The sequence below is a fragment of the Canis lupus genome, chromosome 20 (genome assembly GCF_003254725.2).
Source record: "Canis lupus dingo isolate Sandy chromosome 20, ASM325472v2, whole genome shotgun sequence".
Lineage (NCBI taxonomy): Eukaryota > Metazoa > Chordata > Mammalia > Carnivora > Canidae > Canis > Canis lupus.
In genome coordinates, this window is record NC_064262.1 from 19,858,619 (window position 1) to 19,876,823 (window position 18,205).

Sequence of the window (18,205 nt, forward strand, 5' to 3'; positions counted from 1 at the left end):
CTGCTGTCCCTCCTGGCTCTCCAGGGTGTGCCTGCCTGCAAAGGACAGCATGTGCTGATCTAGCTTATCGTTGACACATTCATTCCCTCCCTCTTTTATTCTCCTTTCTGTTCCCTGGAATGATCCTAGGACTTCCTGCTCCTTGGGTGATTCGGTCTCAGTGAGCTTCCCCGGGGTCTGGTCTCGTGCCTCCCTCGGTGATGTTTCCCTTCCAGGGGGCAGTCCTGATAACCCACTTTGTGTTTGCATGTAAATATATCTCAGTAGATGTCGTGGGCCTGTCTTATCTTCCCTCCACACCCCTATCCCCACCTCCCAACTTCTGGCATCATTCTTTGACCAGTTCCCTACCCCCTACCCGGAGCTTCCGCCCAGCCGAACCTTTTATCTAATCATCTAGGGTCCTGACTCCCCGAGGGCAAAGGGGCCTGAGTCACGTTCAAGTCAATTTGGCGAGCATTCCCGAAGCTGGGCAGAAAGCAAAGGGTACTGACTGCTGCTACCTGTTCCTCGCCTTCAGGAATGTCCTGAAGCTGGGGGAGCCGCTCGGTGCTCAACCCAGACCCACTTAACGGTAGTTCTTAACCCAGTACTTTGGACTGGTCCTTCCTCAACGCCAGGCACCGGCTTGCGTGCTTTCGGTGGATTATACCCGAATTCCCCGAACGGTCCTGGGAGGAAGGTTGCTCAGCCTCACCTTGCAGGCAGGCGAAGGAGCTGAGGCACAAGGTTAGGCTGCTGGCACGTGGCCGCCGGGGATTTGAACAGCAACTTCCCTCGGGAAACGCCCCAGTTAGGCTCCGGCGGGGCGGGGAGGGAGTCGGCGGCCCCGAGCTCGGCGTCGGGTTTCGGGGGGACCCTTCAGCCGTGCCACACCCTTTCTGCACAGTCCTGCCCTGCGCCGCGGGCCGGGGCGGGGGCTCGGGGCCGGAGTGTCGGCAAGGAGGCCGGGGCTCCAGCAGGGGCCGATACAAAGCCCCGCGTGGCGGAGCAGCAGAAGGGCGCGGGGGCACACGGGCCCAGAGAAAGAGGCCCTGCCAAGCTCCCGGGGCTCGAGCCTCGAGGCGTTGCAAGCGGCGCGGGGCGGCGCGGGGCGGCGCGGGCGGCGCGGCGCGGCAGTTGCGAGCCCCGGTGGCGGGCGCCAACTACTGCGCCCAACTACTTCCCCGGGGGCGGCCCGGCGGCCCGGGGTCCCCGCGACAGCCCCGCGGGGCGGGCACGCCCGGGCGGCAGCCCCGCGCCGCCCCCCGGGCGCGGCCACGTGCGCCCCGCCGGGCTCGCACGCTCCGCCGCGCCGGGCCGCCGGGCCACCGGCAGGCACGCGCGCCCCCAGCGCGCACACACTCCCGGGCACGCACACCGACGGCCCGGCCCACGTCCGCCACGCCCCGCCCTCCCCCGCGCCCCGCCCCCGCCCTCGCGGCGCCGGCCGCCGCGCTCCCATTGGCCGCCCGGCGCGTGACGCGCGGCGCCCGGCCCCGCCCCTCGTCAGTCACTCGGCGGAGGCGGCGCTGGCGGGGACTAGTCTCGTCCGGAGACTGGCGGCGGCGGCGGCGGCGGCGGCCGGAGCTCGAGCCCCAGCGGCGGAGGGCGGGCGGGCGGGCGCGGGGGAGGGAGGGGGGCCGGTCCGCGACGACTCCCCGGACGGCGTTTCTCCTCCGAGCGGCGCCGGGTTCGGCTTTGGGGGGGGCGGGGGTACAGCCCATCCATGACCATGGGCGACAAGAAGAGCCCGACCAGGTACCTGCTCGGAGCGGAGGGGGCGGAAGGGGCGGGAGGGCGGGGGGCGGGCGGGGGCCGGCGACGACTAGGCCCCGGAGCCACCCGGGGCGGGGGGAGGCGCTGCTAAGATGGAGATCCGGGGGCGGGGGGAGGCGGCGGCGGCGGGCGGTGGCGGCGGCGGCGGCGGCGGCGGCGGGAGGCGGTGTCGCTCCGGCTCGGGGCCGGCGGCCGTGCGCGCCGCAGCCATGGCGGCTCCTCCTCGGCCGCCCTCCGCCGCCGCCGCCGCCGCCGCCGCCGCCACTCCTCCCAGACAAAGGGAGATTTAACCAGGTGGGGAGGGAGGGAGGGAGGGAGGGAGGGCGCGAGCAGGGGAGGGGAGAGCGAAGGAGCCGGCCCACTCCCCGCCGCCGGCCTCGGGCTGCCCCTGCGCGCCCCCTCCAGATCCGGCCCGCGGCTCCCCTGCCGGCCCCCCCAGCCCCACGCTCAAGTCCACAAGTCCGCCCGCTTCCTGCGCCCGCCGCGGCCCTTCCCGGGGCGCCGCCGCCGCCGCCGCCGCCGCCGCCGCCTGCCGCCTGCCGCCTGCCGTGCGAGGCAGCGCGGCCCCGGCCCGGAGGTTGCAGGGTGCCGGCGGCGGGGGCGCCCCCTGCCCTCCTCCCTCGGTCCCCGGAAAGGGGGGGAGGGGGGAGGGGGGAGGGAGGAGGGAGGCTGGGTGGTCGCCCGAGCGAAGTTTCCAGCGCTGGATCCCTGCGGAATCGCGACGGCTCACCAGCGCCTGTGTTGTGTTTTTTTTTTTTTTTTTTTTGCCGTTTCTCCCCCCCCCTCCCGCCCGCTCCTCGTCTCTCTCGCCTCCCCTTTCCCCCCACTCCTCACCCCTTCGAAGGCCAAAAAGACAAGCGAAACCTGCCGCAGACGAAGGCTTTTGGGATTGTAGCGTCTGCACCTTCAGAAACAGCGCTGAAGCCTTTAAATGCAGCATCTGCGATGTGAGGAAAGGCACCTCCACCAGGTACTTGAGGATGTGTGTTAGCTTTTGTTGAAGGACTTTTCCTAATTTTTTTTTTTTTAAAGGTGGGAGAGAGGGTACAGAGCTATACTTTGTGCCCCCTCTCCAACTTGTTGATTATGGCTTTTTTTTTTTTTTTTTTTTGGCATTTGGGGGTGGGTGATGTGTGGTCTTGGTTGTGTGTATTTCGTGTTGGGTGCAAAGCCTCCTATGCACTGAATGATTTATGGGAGGGAATTTTTCCAGGTTTTCGTCTTATTTCAAACAGGCTGGATTTATTTGACACTTGTATCCATTGGCTTATTGGTATTGGCTCAAAAAGAGAGGAAGCAGTGCTTTTGCTATGGATTGTAGGACTTTAGACCTTTTATTTTTGCCATGTGTAGAATGTTTTTAATTTGCCTGAACTGAATTATTTTTTTTCTTCTCTGAGCCATTTATAGTTATCTGAGGATGCTGGTGGTTGTGTGTGTGTGTGTGTGTGTGTTTTCTGCCTTGAGCTGCAAACGTCTGTTATTTTCTTGGGCTTGAAAATAAATGTTGGGGATTGATAAAGTGCATTTTTTTTTTTTTTTTTGGAAGGCCGAGCTGTCAATTTGTGTGTGTTTTTTTTTTTTTTTTTCCGATTAGCTTATGCAGAATGGTGATGGAGGACGATTTTGCAAAATGGTGAAATGGATAGACTGTTTTGAAGTTTTTTTTGTGTGTTTTAAAGCTTTATTACGACGCAAAGAATGTTGAAAGAATTCCTTTTCCTTCTTGGGAAGGTAGTAAATCCCATCTGGTATCAAAACGAGTTGAACTGCTCCACATTTTAACATTTAGATATATTTGGGTAAAACGTCAAAGCTGGATTTTGTAGTCTTCTGGTCATCTTTTAAACTGAATCTGGAATTTGTGTCAGTGATGTTAGAGTTTGAAGTTAAACTATTCTTGATACTCATTTAATGGGAAGACATTGTGCTATATGTATGTGAAAGCTGGGGAGAAGGAATGAGTTCCTAGTGGATCCTTGAAGGCTTAAGTTGATTGCCAGGAGTCTTCATTTCATCAGGTACTTGTTTCTGAGTTGGTGGTGTTCCAATATGACTGTGTAGTAGTACTCCATAGTTCTAACTGGATGTTATTCTTTGACTAAATGAAGGTGTCCTGTTAGGGTTTCCTTGCTTTATTTATACCTGGGATTACATAGGATATTGGATCACCTGAAGAATTTAATTCCGGGATGAATTATATTGGTCCAATTACTTTACTGGTGGAGCAGTTCTGTGACTTCCACTATTTAAATAATGAGTGATTTGAAAAAAAGTACTCAAGAACTAAAAATATTTCTCCAGAAGTTGTTTTTCCAGCAAATTCATGTCCGTTTTTGTATTAACCATAGAACAAATTTAGTTAAAATAAAAAGCACTTATTGGGAGCTTAATAGATTTTGTTTTGCTCTCTGAAACAGGGAATTCCATCAAATGGCATGAAAGTTTAGAAATGTATTTATTATTTAAAGCAATAGTGATTGTATTATATTTATGAGTAATGTTTTTTTACATGTAGAATCCCTCAGGGGCCAAACCTCTTTATTGTGGTTTTGCTTTGAGTGTTACCGTAGATGATGTTCAAGTAAATGACTAGGAAACTCCTAAGAACTTGAGAACTTTACTGGTGAAGAGCAAAACCAAATTCAAGTTTACATCTGATGTATTGCTGGGAATGATTATCTTATAATGAAATGCATTTCAGTTTCTACGTGTATTTAAAAAATCTGACTTATCAACTTTTTGGAAATAATGTGGGAGGTTTTGATTTTAAAAGCAATAGAAATGTTTATAAAGTTTTTTTCAGAGTTACAGATGATGACAGTGAAATTCAGTTTTTTAACAAATTGAAGATGAAATATTTTAAAGTCTGTTCAGGAACAGGATACTTTTCTCTTTAAGGGTTTTCCTGTAGTTTTTTGAGGTCTCTTATTGAGTAGAATTTGAACACAGATTTCCAAGATCCAAGGACTTAGACGCTTATCAAATCGTGATACCTGTATGTGGCCTAAGTTTGTTTCATCTTGGTTATTATCAGTGTTTGGATGTTTGAGATCTATTCTTGAAGGCATCATTAAGTGGAAAGTAAACAATATTTTGGCTTTCTTACAGTATGAATGGGTTTCATGTAGAAAGGTGAATATCACAGGTCTTCCTTCAGGCTTATCAGGTGTAGAAAACTGTTGGTTAATTTCTCTGCCATACTAGTTACTGCTGTGTGATTTTTCCTGGGTCTTACTCTTGTACTGTATTTGGTACCTCAAAGACTTTAACATTTTCTGCCTTGCATAGTTTTAACCAGACCTGGTATTGATGACAGTACAAAACTTGTTGGGTTTTGGATGCTGAGTAATAGGCAGAAATTTGTGATTTTAGAATGACTTTTAAAAATAATAAAAGGGCTTTGTTAACCTCTGTTGACTGGTATAGAAGTTGGGTTTTATTGCTCAGAGCTGGTGTTTGGTATTCCTCTTATACAGCCTAGCTGGTGGCCTCGCCAGTGGTCATTTGGAGTTTGTTCATCATTTTTGTCATTGTTGCCATTATCTACCAAGTCAACCAAGGAAGTCAGGTTTTAATTAGTAGGTCTGGTAGGACACAGAACTGTATGCACTCTTTGAGGATAGAATTGATGTTACTTAATTTGATGAGGAAAATATTGAGTGTTCTACAAAGAATGTTTATTAAGCTCCTAAGATGCAAAATACTGGTCAGGATAATTGGCGAGGGGTGGGAGGGTTGGTTGGACATGTACAATGATGATCAGAATCCAAGCTATACAGGCTCTGAGAGATGTATAAGTGAAGTGCTATGGGAGATTGGAGCAGTCTGAGTTGGGGAATCAATTAGAAGGATTCCTTCTCCCCATTTCTTCTGAAAAGGGAATTGATTTCTAAAAAATCACCTGCCAAATTTTTATGGTTATTGTCACGTGTATGTTATATATTGAATTCTGCAGGTAGATTTGTGAAAGTGATGGATAAGGCCTTTTTTTCTTCTTGCAGCAGCATAGAGCAGAATGAAAGTCGAGGGTCAGATGCTCCCAAGGAACATGTTAGGGGAAGGAGGAAGAGATACTTAATGAAAGGCTACTTGGAGGCGCAGGGGGCAATAGAGATCTGTATTTTGGATGTGTTAATTATATGGAGGGTCTCTGGGTCTTAGATACACTCCTTTTTCTAACTATATCATCCCGCTCTCTACCTTTTGCTGGTGATTTTTTTTTTAAATATAGTTTTATTGAGTTTTATATACTATAGAATTCACTAATTTTAAGTGTATATATGATTCATTGAATTTTAGTTATCTTAAAGACTTGTGCAACCATCACCACAAACCAGTTTTAGAAGATTTCTTCATATCATATGGTTTTCTCCTGCCTGTTCTGTGATACAACTTAAGAGATTGGAGGGGTCACCTGCAGCCTCCTCCCTGTGCTGAGAGAACTCCAGAGTAAGCCGTACAGTATAGGAAATAAAGGAGTGTGTATATAAGGTGGCTGTGGGTGGGGAGGAAACACTATCCCTTTCCTAGGTGATAAATTGAAGATAAAGTGGGATTTCCCAGCCTTGTTTGCCAGTCTCATGAAAGATGATAACCACCAGTTTTCTGAAGGAAAAACGCCTGCAAATTAACAAATTTACTTAGCCATTTTGTTAAGTTGAAGCTCTTGAGTGTTGAGCAGAGTAACTTCCTATACTTGGTGATGAATAAAATATACTTAGCTTTGGTTTTGCTACTTTTATGAATCCAACCATGTTTTTGTTGGAGATACAGATTGCCAAGACCCTGCTGCAACTCTAGCTGATTGGTGAGTGGTTCTTTGATCATAGTGCTGCATTTTGACCTTCAGCTACCGCTTAAATGACATTCATTTGAAAATGGGTAGATTTTTGCTCTGGGTAGTTACCATAGATTTAGAACTTATCCAGTCTTTAGTGCCAGATTTTATCCTGATACTGGGTTCAAATCATGTTTATTTGAATACCATCCCCCTGAAAAGTGTACTGTTTTTAGAGCTTTTGCAGACAAGTAGAGGTGAGGAATTTACTTTAGATATGTAATAAGATCATGGCCATTTAAAAATAAAAAATGTTGGTATTCCGTTTGTAAAATGCTTTTTCCTTGTTCAGGAACTTGTATTTCAGTGTTGTAAATTTGGATGTTTTCTCTTCCTTAAGTTCAGATAGCCTAATAACTGAATATCCATTGAATAGTCATGAAGTACTTCAGTTTTAGGGGAAAAAAATACATGATTTGTGGCAGTTCCGATCTCGCTTCAAAAGTGCATCACCCTGAGTTACTTTTCAGATAGGAAAACTCCCAGAAAGCAGGGGTGGGGGTGTACCTAATCTGGAGCAGAGCCAAGCCACTTTCCTATGGTTTTGGATCATCCACCACAGTGGTTTTGCTCCTTAGGTCACATTGGTTTTACTGTAGTGTTTGTCTTTTACAGAATTTCTCCATAAAATACATGGAAAAATTACCTGTCTTCCGAACCATCAAACCTTACCAAACCTTTCGGCCTCAAAGCTGGTAGAGTTTTTAAAGATCACTCTTATCCAGAAACAGTGATAATTTATTTTGTATTTGCTATTACATTGGACTTACTGATTTATTGGTACTAACTTGATCTTATGTATACTTGGTGACCTTAAAGTAAATTACCTGGGTAGTTGTGGTTATTTGACAAGTTTTTATTGAGCTCACAGCTAAATGGGCTCTGGATATACAGTAGTGGAAAGACAGACAAGGTGCTTGTTCTCATAGAGTCTGAATTACTATGGAGAAGAAGAGAAATAAACAGAAAAATAAAGTAATTTTGGCCAGTGGCAAGTGTTTTGAGAAATTAGAGCAGAATGTGGAACTATAGAGTGATGAGAACTGGGGGAGTGACTGCTTTCTAGACAGTGTTAAGATACACATTTGCCTTTTTAGGCAGCATGCATGCTGCTTTCTTTTGGAACAAGGGGATAGTTATTTCTGTAGGTTATTTCTCTAGCCTGTGCCATCTAGCTCATTGGGTTGGGGACAGTTTAGAGTTGGAACCTTTGTGTACAGGCTACTCAGCTTTTCCTTAGTTGCATGCCCTATACTGAGGCCAGGCCAGCTAACTTGTCAGTATATCCTGTTAGTTACTGGGATGGGAGGTTTGAATGGATTATTCATGTGGCATACATTTATCCTGTGCTGTCAATGCTGAAGAAATGCCAAGATTAATAAAAACTATTTTGGTAAACAACAGCTACTTGAGGAAGTTGTCGGCACTAACTCAGTTCATTATTAGTACTTCAGGTAACAGTGGGTCTCTGTCTCCTTTGCAGTTTGAACTAAAACATTCTACAGTCTTTCTGGCTCTCATTTTCTCTTTGGCTCTGTCACCAGGGCCTTTTTTTGTTTGTGGCATCTTTTATCCTCCCCATCAGAAATGTTCCCTTCCTCTTTTTTAGGTAAAGAGGTTTTTTTCTTTTTTCAGGTTTATTTATTATTTGAAAGATTTTATTTGTTTTGAGAGAAAGTGGGGGAGGAGCAGAAGGAGAGAGAGCGCACTTGATTTAACGGAGTGGGATTAAGGGCTCAATCCCATGATCTGAGCCACTCAAGAGATGGATGCTTAACTCACTGAGCCACCCAGGTGCCCCTTTAAGTAAACTTTTTGAACAGTAGCGTACATATGGAGAAGTGCACAAATCAAAATTAAAAGGCTTGAGGGACCTTCATAGGATGAAGACACCATGTATCTTGTACCCAGGGTAGGAAAACATTACCAGGACCCCAGAGTCCATTGTACACTCTTAGGACGGTCACTTCAGCCAGTGTCCTAACTTCTAACGCTGGAGAGGAGTTCTGCATGTTTCTGAACTTCGTATAAGTCATACAGTTATGTTCACTTCTGTGTCTGGCTTCTTGAGATTCATCCATGTTAGTGTATGTGGTTCTTGTTTTTTCAACCAGTGTTGCTGTTTTATCCTAAGAGTATCTTAGAGCTCAACTCTGCATGTAGACCCTTCAACATTCTAGAGATAGGATCTCTCCTTGATAGCTTTTTATTACCTATTTAGTTGAACACAGTTGTTTTCTTTCAGCTGTAGTGTAAATTCACACATCATTAGGTGTAAGGATAAAACCTGGTATGTGGAACTTTCTACAGTACAGAAATGGAGTAAACTTTTGCTTCTCATCAGATGTAGTGTTTATCAGTCATTTATATTTCAAGTCATTGGTTAAGTAAACAGAAAATTCCTGCTTTCAGAAAACCTAACAAATGTTGAAAAGGTAAGACGGTAAAAAGATGTTCAGTGATGTAAATAGGCATGGAATGAATGAGCACATGGTAGAAATAGTCTGTATGGGTACATTGGGAAAGGCCTCACTGAATCTGGAATTTAAATGAGGCCTTTATGATTCTGTAGAGTTTCTTGTACCGGCTAATAGAAGTTGTTTGCTCCCTCCTACATCCTTTTCAGCTCTTCCTCATTTCAGATGTCATCCATACCTTTCCATTTCTCCCCACAGGCTGGTAATTCTAATACACTATTAACCATCCATCACCACCCTTATGCATGCATGTTCATGGCTATCAAATCCAACTGATTTTGGGGCCTCTCCACTTGGTCAACTTATATCAGCTCCTATTCTTATTGCCTTCAAGATACAAAGTCCAAATGCTGAGCATCACAATAGTCCTTTCTTGTTCCTTTAGGATTTCTGGAAGCAGACTGCCACCACACCCCATCTGCCCTCCACATACAGCATGTGTGTGTTTCATGCCAAACTGCTTGTTTCCCAAGCATGGGCCTATCTCATTTCCATACCTTCACACCTTCCCTTCTCTTGATTTTCTCTGAAGTGCTTTCCCTTGCTTCTGTGTCCTGCCTAACTTCTATTTGTCCTTCTAGATGTTTCAGGAGGCCTTTCCATTGCCCTCCAACCAGGTGTACCTCATCGTAACACTTGAACAGAATTTTTATTTGATCACTTACTATGTTTTCACCTTTTCGGAGGGCAGGACCTTTCTTTCTTTCTTTAATTAATTAATTTTAATTTGAGAGAGAGAACGGAGATTGAGAATCTAAGCAGTCAGTCTCTCCGCGCAGCCTCAGAGACCGATGTGGGGCTCCATACATCTCATGACCCTGAGATCATGACCTGAGCGGAAACCAAGAGTCTGATACTTAAGTGGCTCAGTCAGTTAGGTGCCCCTTAAGGGCAGTACCTTTCGTTTCACAGCTTTATTTTTCTTGAAAATCTAGTACAGTGCCTGGCACTTGACGGGCTCAGTAAATGTATATAGAATAATGAAGACTAAGAGTTTAAATTGGGAGTTCTCTTTAAAACTGTTCCAGTTTAAAAGTTTTATCTAGGGCAGCCAGGGTGGCTCAGAGGTTTAGCGCAGTCTTCAGCCCAGGGTGTGATCCTGGAGATCTGGGATCAAGTCCCACATCAGGCTCCCTCTGCCTGTGTCTGTGCCTCTCTCTCTATCTGTGTTTCTCATGAATAAATAAAATCTTTAAAAAAAAAGTTTTATCTAAGAAATATGCTTTCATACTGAGGCTTGGATCATGTATGTGTAATGTTATTGGTTTAGGGGAAAGTTGTCTTTATGAAGTATGTCCTTAAAAGTGGTATTCCTGTTTTTCTGGTTTTGTTTTTGTAAACGTGTGCTGGTAATTAAACACGAACCTTCAGCGTTCGCCGCTGTAGGCAGTGCATTTTTTTTTTTTTTTTACTTTTAGGCAGTGCATTTAAAGTACTTCCTGGAGTGGTTTGGAGCTTTATAGCATAGGCACATTTACCTAAATAAGAACTGTGACGATTCTTTTTGGGTGCCTATGTGGGAACTAGATGGGTGTGCTTGTTTGTAAGCTGGCATTTAAAGGCAGTTTAAAAATGGGCACAAAACGTTTTGAGTGTTATTATGCTGTCCATTGTATAAGTTGTGTTAACGTACCTATAAGTTGGAAGTTGTACCTTGTACATGGAGAATATTACTATCCTGTTGAGTAATTTGGATTAAGCACTTCTGTTAAATTGAAGTTTTGACTCATTCACTTCATTTATTTAGCATTAATTTCAGTTCCATGCAGTGATTGACACAGACTGTTGTGTCAAAGAAGAAATCTCAGTTAAGGCAATGAATGTAGTAAACTACAGTGTTAGAAATCATGAATAGTTGAAATCACAAGGTAAACAGGTGAAATTTTAATTTTTCAATAGCATTCGATACTACTGCTCTCCTTCCCTGCCTCCATCAATTTAGAAAAACTAAATTATCTTTTGGTTGGAAAAAGAAATGGTGGAAGGGATATGTAAAAAATAAAATCTTAAAACTTTATAATTTAAGAACATTAACAATATATATTAAGATGAAGTTCACTTTGAGAGGGACAAGAAATTAAAGGTGATGTAGGATGCTAATTTCATCAGCCTATATTGGATCTAAAACCTAGTCAGTACGTGGTGGTTAGTCATGGAGGAAACAAACTTGGTGACTGCTTTCTTTTTGTTTTTGTCTTTTGAAGACTTTATTCATGAGAGAGACAAAGAGAGGGAGGCAGAGACACAGGCAGAGGGAGAAGCAGGCTCCATTCAGGGAGCCCGATGTGGGACTCGATCCCAGGACTCCAGGATCACGCCCTGGGCCGAAGGCAGGCACCCAACCGCTGAGCCACCCAGGTGTCCTGGTGACTGCTTTCTAAGAAGAGATCAGATTTCACATATAGGTTATAAGGTTTATACTTGTTCATTCCTTTATAGAACTAAGAGTTGTTTAGTATCATAAGTCTGCCAGAATATTCAGGGTTTCAAGAAATAATTCAGCTCAAACTATCTTAAGTCAAAATAAAACAATTTTGTTGTCTTGGGGCATCTGGGTGGCTTACATGTCGGTTACATGGTTGCCTTTGAGACTCAGGTAATGATCCTGGGGACCTGAGATCTAGCCCCACATCAGGTTCCCTTCTTACTGGAGTCCGCTTGTCCTCCCCCAGCCCACATTCTCTCACGCACACATGCTCACTTTGAAGGAAATAAAACAATAAGGTCTTAAATTGTTTTTGCTGTCTTAACCAGTAATGAGAAGGATACCATTTAAACTCAGAATCAACTGCAGGAATCAGGACTCCTGTTAACTTGCCCAATTCCCGGGCCATTCTTTGTTTCCTGGAGGTTGGGACGGTTGGATTGGCCAAGGCTAACCAGTCTGCAGAGTCTTACTTGAAGAAAAATGGAACACTTAACCAAGTGGATAGGAAAATAGCTACCATAGTAACACACCTTTGTAACTGGGTAATAATACTCATATATTCAGTTCGAGTTTCAAACTATAATAAACTGGATGATTGGAACTCTGTTTACCTGGTACTTACCCATTTTTATCATACAGATAAAGGAAAGATTATCAGTGCTTTGGTAAAATTTAAAAAATCTGTATGTTATAGGTTAATTTCCTGTACTATTACCTATGATCATGGTTCTCTTATTTTAGTTCTGAAGATGGTAATACATGCTTATTATAAGAAGTTTGAGGACAAAACAAAAACATAAGCAAAGGCCACCTATATTCTGTCATGCAGAATTTTTTTTTATTTGTTGACCAATTTATTCATGCTCTGGACCACAAATATTTGAGTCGCTATAGTTCTCCATGTGCTGTTTAATATGCTAGTTCATTGAATTTTCAGAGTATTGTAGGTGGTAGTTCCATGTAGGAATAGGAATGTCAGGCAGCGTGCGATACAAAACATTTAATCTCTGGTTTGAAGGATATGCATTCTGACTTGTTAGTTTTATGTGGTTTATTTTGGGTTTTTCTTCTAAGGGAAATTTTTTGTGAACACTTAATGGTTTGGGGGATTCCTTTTTGCACGAAATAAAGCTAACATCCAGTTTCCAGTTTTCTTTTTGAATTGTTTTAATTTGGGGGAGAATGAAAATACATCATTGAATTCTTAATATCTGGTGTGATTAACTTTGCTGAAGTCTTTCATGCAAAGAATAATGAAGTATACAAAGCAATCCAGATTTAATGTTTTTATATTAAATTCATTTAGAGTGGTGATTCTCATACTTTGGCATGTATCAGAATCACCTGGAAGGCTTGTTGAAACACATTACTTGATTCCCTACTCTATCCTCCACTTTCTGGGTTTTTATTAAGTAGGTCCGGGTAGGGTCTGTGAATTTGCATTTCTTAAAAGTTTTAGGTGATGTTAGTGCTGCTGGTGCTGGTCTAGGGAGCACACTTTTCAGAACTATTGGTTGAATGACCTTTAATTCTCCTAAAGAAAAGCCAACTTCTCTTAATGAAACTGGAGATAGTTTTTGATATTTGTTTTGGAAAATTATGTGTTGGCATTTCACTGGGATTTTAAGAGAAGTGATCAACATTCGTGTTTTTAATGAAGAGCTGGCATTGGAGGTGATTTCTTAATAAATAGGTTGTGTGTAATATAGGAATATTTAAAAATTGCTACCATATCAACTAGTTTCTTTTATACATTGGAAAATCAGGATACTGTCTTGCGTTAATACATCAATTGGATTTCAGATATATGTATTTTTAAAATCTTTGCAAAATATGCTAGAACCAACTTTTACAATCAGTAAACCAACATTTCAGTAAATAGTTGCCAAAGAACAGGAATAGGTAGTTAATAAAAGAACTACAAATTAAGTCAGTAAACATGAGAAATTTACAGCCTTCCCATTACTTAAATAAATACAAAGTAACATTTTTGATAAGCCACACTTTAAAGATTAAAAATTTTTTAGTGAGTCTAGGAAGAAGTGGACATTCTCACAGACACTTGGTTGCTGGGGAAGTTGCTTTACGTTTTCTGAAGGCCATTATGACAGTTGATATCAATTCCTTTAAAAATGTTTGTACCTTGTAACCCAACAATTCAGTTTCTAGGAATTTAGGTGATCTGCATATAAAAATATCTGTGTATATATATTAATTACATCATCATTATAACAAAATGACTGGCAGGCTGATGGACTCAACAAGTGTTGATAGTGTGCTACATGAGGGGCAGGTCTTTTGCTAACACCACAAGGTCTTTGGCCCAACAAGTGGAGTTTGATAGTAATTCTTGCTGCAAGTTAAAAAATTACCTGCATAGGAATCAGCAGGGAATTGTTAAAAACTATGGACTAGCTCTAAATATTTTGCAGATCTAAAAAATGTTTTGAGTTCTTTCATACATTTGTGTTAGAAATGTAGAATGATAAAGCCACTCTGGAAAGTAGCTTGGCAGTTGCTTGCAAAATTAACCATATGCATACTGTATGACCTAGTAGTTGCATTCCTGGGCATTTATCCCAGAGAAAGGGAAACTTAGGTTCACAGAAAACCTGTTAACCAATACTCATGGCAGCTTTATTTGTAATGCCCTAAAACTGGAAATAACCCACATGTCCTTCGGTAGATGAGCGTTACGTTTATACCTCATGGAATACTACTTACTCAGCAGTTGAGAAGAAACAAACTCTTGATACATACAGCAACTGGCATGGATTTCAAGGTGATGATGTTGAGTGAAAAAAACCAGTCTCAAAAAAAAAAAAAAGAAAGAAAAAAAACCAGTCTCTAAAGGTCATGCACTATAGGTGACCAATTAACATTTTTGTAATAACAAAATTAGAACAGATTATCAGATTATTGGTGCCAAGGATTAGGGCTGTTGGGGTGGGAGGGAGATGGGTGTGACTCTAAAGGGATACCAAGAGGGAAAGTTTTACGTTGATGAAATCTAATCTTGATAGTGGTGGTGGTCACGTGAATCAACGCATGTGATGAGGTGAAATAGAATGGTTACACACACATCCCAATGTGAACTTTTTTTTTTAAAGATTTTTTTATTTTATTTATTCATAGACACAGAGAGAGAGAGGCAGAGACACAGGCAGAGGGAGAAGCAGGCTCCACACAGGGAGCCCGATGTGGGACTCGATCCCGAGTCTCCAGGATCACACCCCAGGCTGCAGGCGGCGCCAAACCGCTGCGCCACCGGGGCTGCCCCCAATGTGAACTTCTTGGTTTTGATGTACTATAATCCAGAGAATGCAACCCTGCCTGAGAAATGGGGTGCAAGTTATGTAGGACCTAGTACTACTTTTGCAATGTCTTGTGACATTTATTTCAAAATAAAAAGTTATTTATTTCAAAATAAAAAGTTATTTATTTCAAAATAAAAAGTTAAGTTTTAGAGTATGTAATAGAGGAAATGTTCATAATATTAGCAAAAAAACGGTTCAAAATGATATGACAGTAAGATCCCACTTTATATTTCATGCCACTGGGATCCCTGGGTGGCACAGCGGTTTGGTGCCTGCCTTTGGCCCAGGGCGCCATCCTGGAGATCCGGGATCGAATCCCACGTTGGGCTCCCTGAGTGGAGCCTGCTTCTCCCTCTGCCTGTGTCTCTGCCCCCCCCCCCTCTCTATCATGAATAAATAAATAAAATCTTAAAAAAAAATGTTTCATGCCACTTAATCTAATATATACCTGGAAGTAATGAGTGATCAAAATATTAATTCTGAGCAATAGCACGATGGATTCTTTCGTGTGTGTGCTTTTCTGTAATTTCTGCAGTGTAGATTAGTTGGTATCACTTTGTAGTTGGCAAAACCAATTTTCGTGATAGGAAGTTCAAAAAAATTAATTCTGGAATATTTAACATTTTACATTGAGATTGTAAAGTTTTGTTTATATTGGTTACACTAATTTAGCATTTAAATAGCTATTAACGGAGATTGGAAAATATATTTATACTCTAAAACATGTTATGTTTGTAAATTTAAAGCTGTTTTGTGCTTGTGGTATTACAAAAACATACAGTATGATGTTCTAACATCATAACTTATGCTGTCCAACATAAGTATATGCATTGCAAACCACACGAAATTATAAACTTCATTAGCCACAGTGGGAAAGTAAAAAAGCAGGTGAATTATTTTGAAGAATTTATTTTAATCCATTATATCCAGAATACTATCATTTCAATATATGATCAGCATAAAATTGCAACGAGATATTTTACATTCTTTTTAGTGTACTAGGCCATCATACTTTGGTGTACATTTTATAATCACAGTGCAACCAAGTTCAGACTAGCCACATTTCAAGTTCTCAGTAACACATGTGGCTACCATATTGAAAGTAGTAGTAGGAGTTGAGAGCCAGGGCTTTGGTGTCAGGCCTAAGTTAAGTAACACCAACTCTTACTTGCTAATCTTGTGATCTTGGGCATGTTACTTAACCTTGTGCTTCAGTGTTTCATTTGTGAATAGTAACTTCTCCATGGTGGTATTATAAGGATTAAGTGAGTGAATGTGTTTAGCAACTTGGCACAGGACCTAGCACAATAAATACTGTAAAAAATGATAAAGCTGTTGATGGATTGTATTGTATTGTATTGGATTGAATGACTAATCATTTTAAAGGCACAACTGGTTTCTTAATAATATTACCAGTGAAAATACATAAGTAGTACGTGAGACCTGCGTTTTCTGGAATTCAACTTTTGGGACCTAAGTTTTAAATGATGATCGAATAAATGGACAAATATTTGAGCACTTATGTGCAATGTATTGCGCTAGGCACTTGAACATTTAGACTGTAAATCTTAAGATGATATTCTCAAATATTATATATTTGCATAGCACTTTACATTTACCATACCAGTTTTTTATCTGTTTTCCCAATGTAATACTCAAAGCAATCCTGAGATAGAGTTGTTATTCCCACTTTCACAGTTGAGGAAGTTGAAGATCAGAAAAGTGAAGTAATAACTTAGTTGATTTCATACCTAGCTAGTAGAATAGAAGAAATAGAAAGTTGACATAATTAAATGGACAAATTAATATTGTACCAAAGTGTTTTAACTGGCTTCTTTTAATTCCTTCCCTTTCTCCTTTGCTGTCTCAAGAGAGAATACTTTTCCAGGGCCATTTAAATTAGATAAGGGCAATAATATAATGTCCACTTTATTGAGAATTATCCTGAGATTTATTAGCTTAACCTTATCTATAATATAAAAGGTTAAAATAAGTCTATATAGGTTAGGTGATTTATTGTGCTTATTGTGATTTTTTTTTTTTTTTTTAGAACGTTGACTTTTTCTCACTCTGTCTCTTGGTGAAATATACTCCGAAAATGGGCTGAGAATATGCAGTATATACTGTCTGAAAAATAAACTTTGAAGTAGTTTGTCATGTGACTCATTCAGAAAATGACACAATTCTTTGAAAGAACCTGGCATGCCGCCATTAAAAATCAGTGGTCAGAGGCAGCAGTGGGAGGTACCTGCTCCTGGGCAGAGTCTCATGGAGCACATGTCATCAGGCATTAGGTATCTGTGTTCTCTAATATGTAGAATCTGCTTTCAGTGTATGCATGGCTGTCTGTTTGTGGGATTTTTTTTTTCCCTCCAGTTAAGAAAATTGAGGGAGTCACAGGAGGTCTAATTTGCTGTTGAGTACTCTGGGACAAAATGTATGACAGTGAACTTATCCTGACATGTACTTTTGGTGTGCATCATTGAAATGTATTTATAAGAAGGAGAATTAGATTTTGGTGCTCAAGACAAGAGTGATAATAGGGGGAGGTGGGAAGGTAGGTAGAGTGTTCTTTGTTCCCTTGGTTTTTTCTCTGCCTTTTCTTTTTTCTGGCTCAGCATAATGTGCCTGACAATGCGTCTCTTCTTGTCTATCTAAAAGAACCCCTCAGAATTCTATATGAAAAACTCACTTCTGATCTTTGTGAATTTTAGCAATGTGAAATTCTGCAATTAGAGTTTTCTTTCCCTTCATTGAAGGGTTGTGAGGCTTGTGGAATGTGGTTCTCTAGACGGACTGAAATTCGACGTAATAGGATTCAAGATTTTTGTTTTTTCTCCATGCTAAGGATGTCTTAAAAGCTTGACTGTACATAGTTCCTGTATATTGAAAGTAATTGATTTGCAATGTCTCATTTCTCCACCCTCAAGATATGTCAGTAGATATTTATATATTTCAGAATCTCTGAATGGGAAGGCTTTATCTTGCTAAAACTTTTGGCAACGGAATGTGTAGTTGAAATTTCCTTATTTAAGTTATAGTTAATGCGTTTATTTTGAAATCCTTCATTTATGTACTTAAATATCTTTATCCCTCTCTTTCCCAGTCTAAGAAATTAAACTCATCACAGACTGACCAAAACAGTAGATTCAGTTAATCTCCTATTTATGGATCTCTAAGATAAGGGCTTTCTGTCACAACACTTGATGTAGAGGGTATATTAACTACAGACAGGTGTACTACAGCCCTAAGGGTATTCTTAGTCTTTGTTATTTCATTTAATTAAAAGAAAACTCCAATGCTTCTCTTGGGGGGCGGGGGGGGGGGCGGGAGTTTGTATTACTGAAATAGTTAATATTGTGTCATGCCCCAAGGCAAAGCTTGT

At 42.1% G+C, this 18,205-nt stretch overlaps 1 protein-coding gene across 1 annotated transcript in view; it reads left to right on the forward strand.

Annotated features, from left to right (window-relative positions):
- The first annotated feature begins 1,555 nt into the window (after positions 1-1,555).
- The window catches only part of LOC112666072 (RING1 and YY1 binding protein), an 80,023-nt gene continuing 63,373 nt past the window's right edge, over positions 1,556-18,205 (forward strand). The window contains exons 1-2 of the mRNA XM_025456580.3: positions 1,556-1,740; positions 2,603-2,728. Coding sequence (XP_025312365.1) covers positions 1,709-1,740; positions 2,603-2,728 — 158 coding nt within the window. The 5' untranslated portion in view covers positions 1,556-1,708. The remainder of the gene's footprint in view (positions 1,741-2,602; positions 2,729-18,205) is intronic.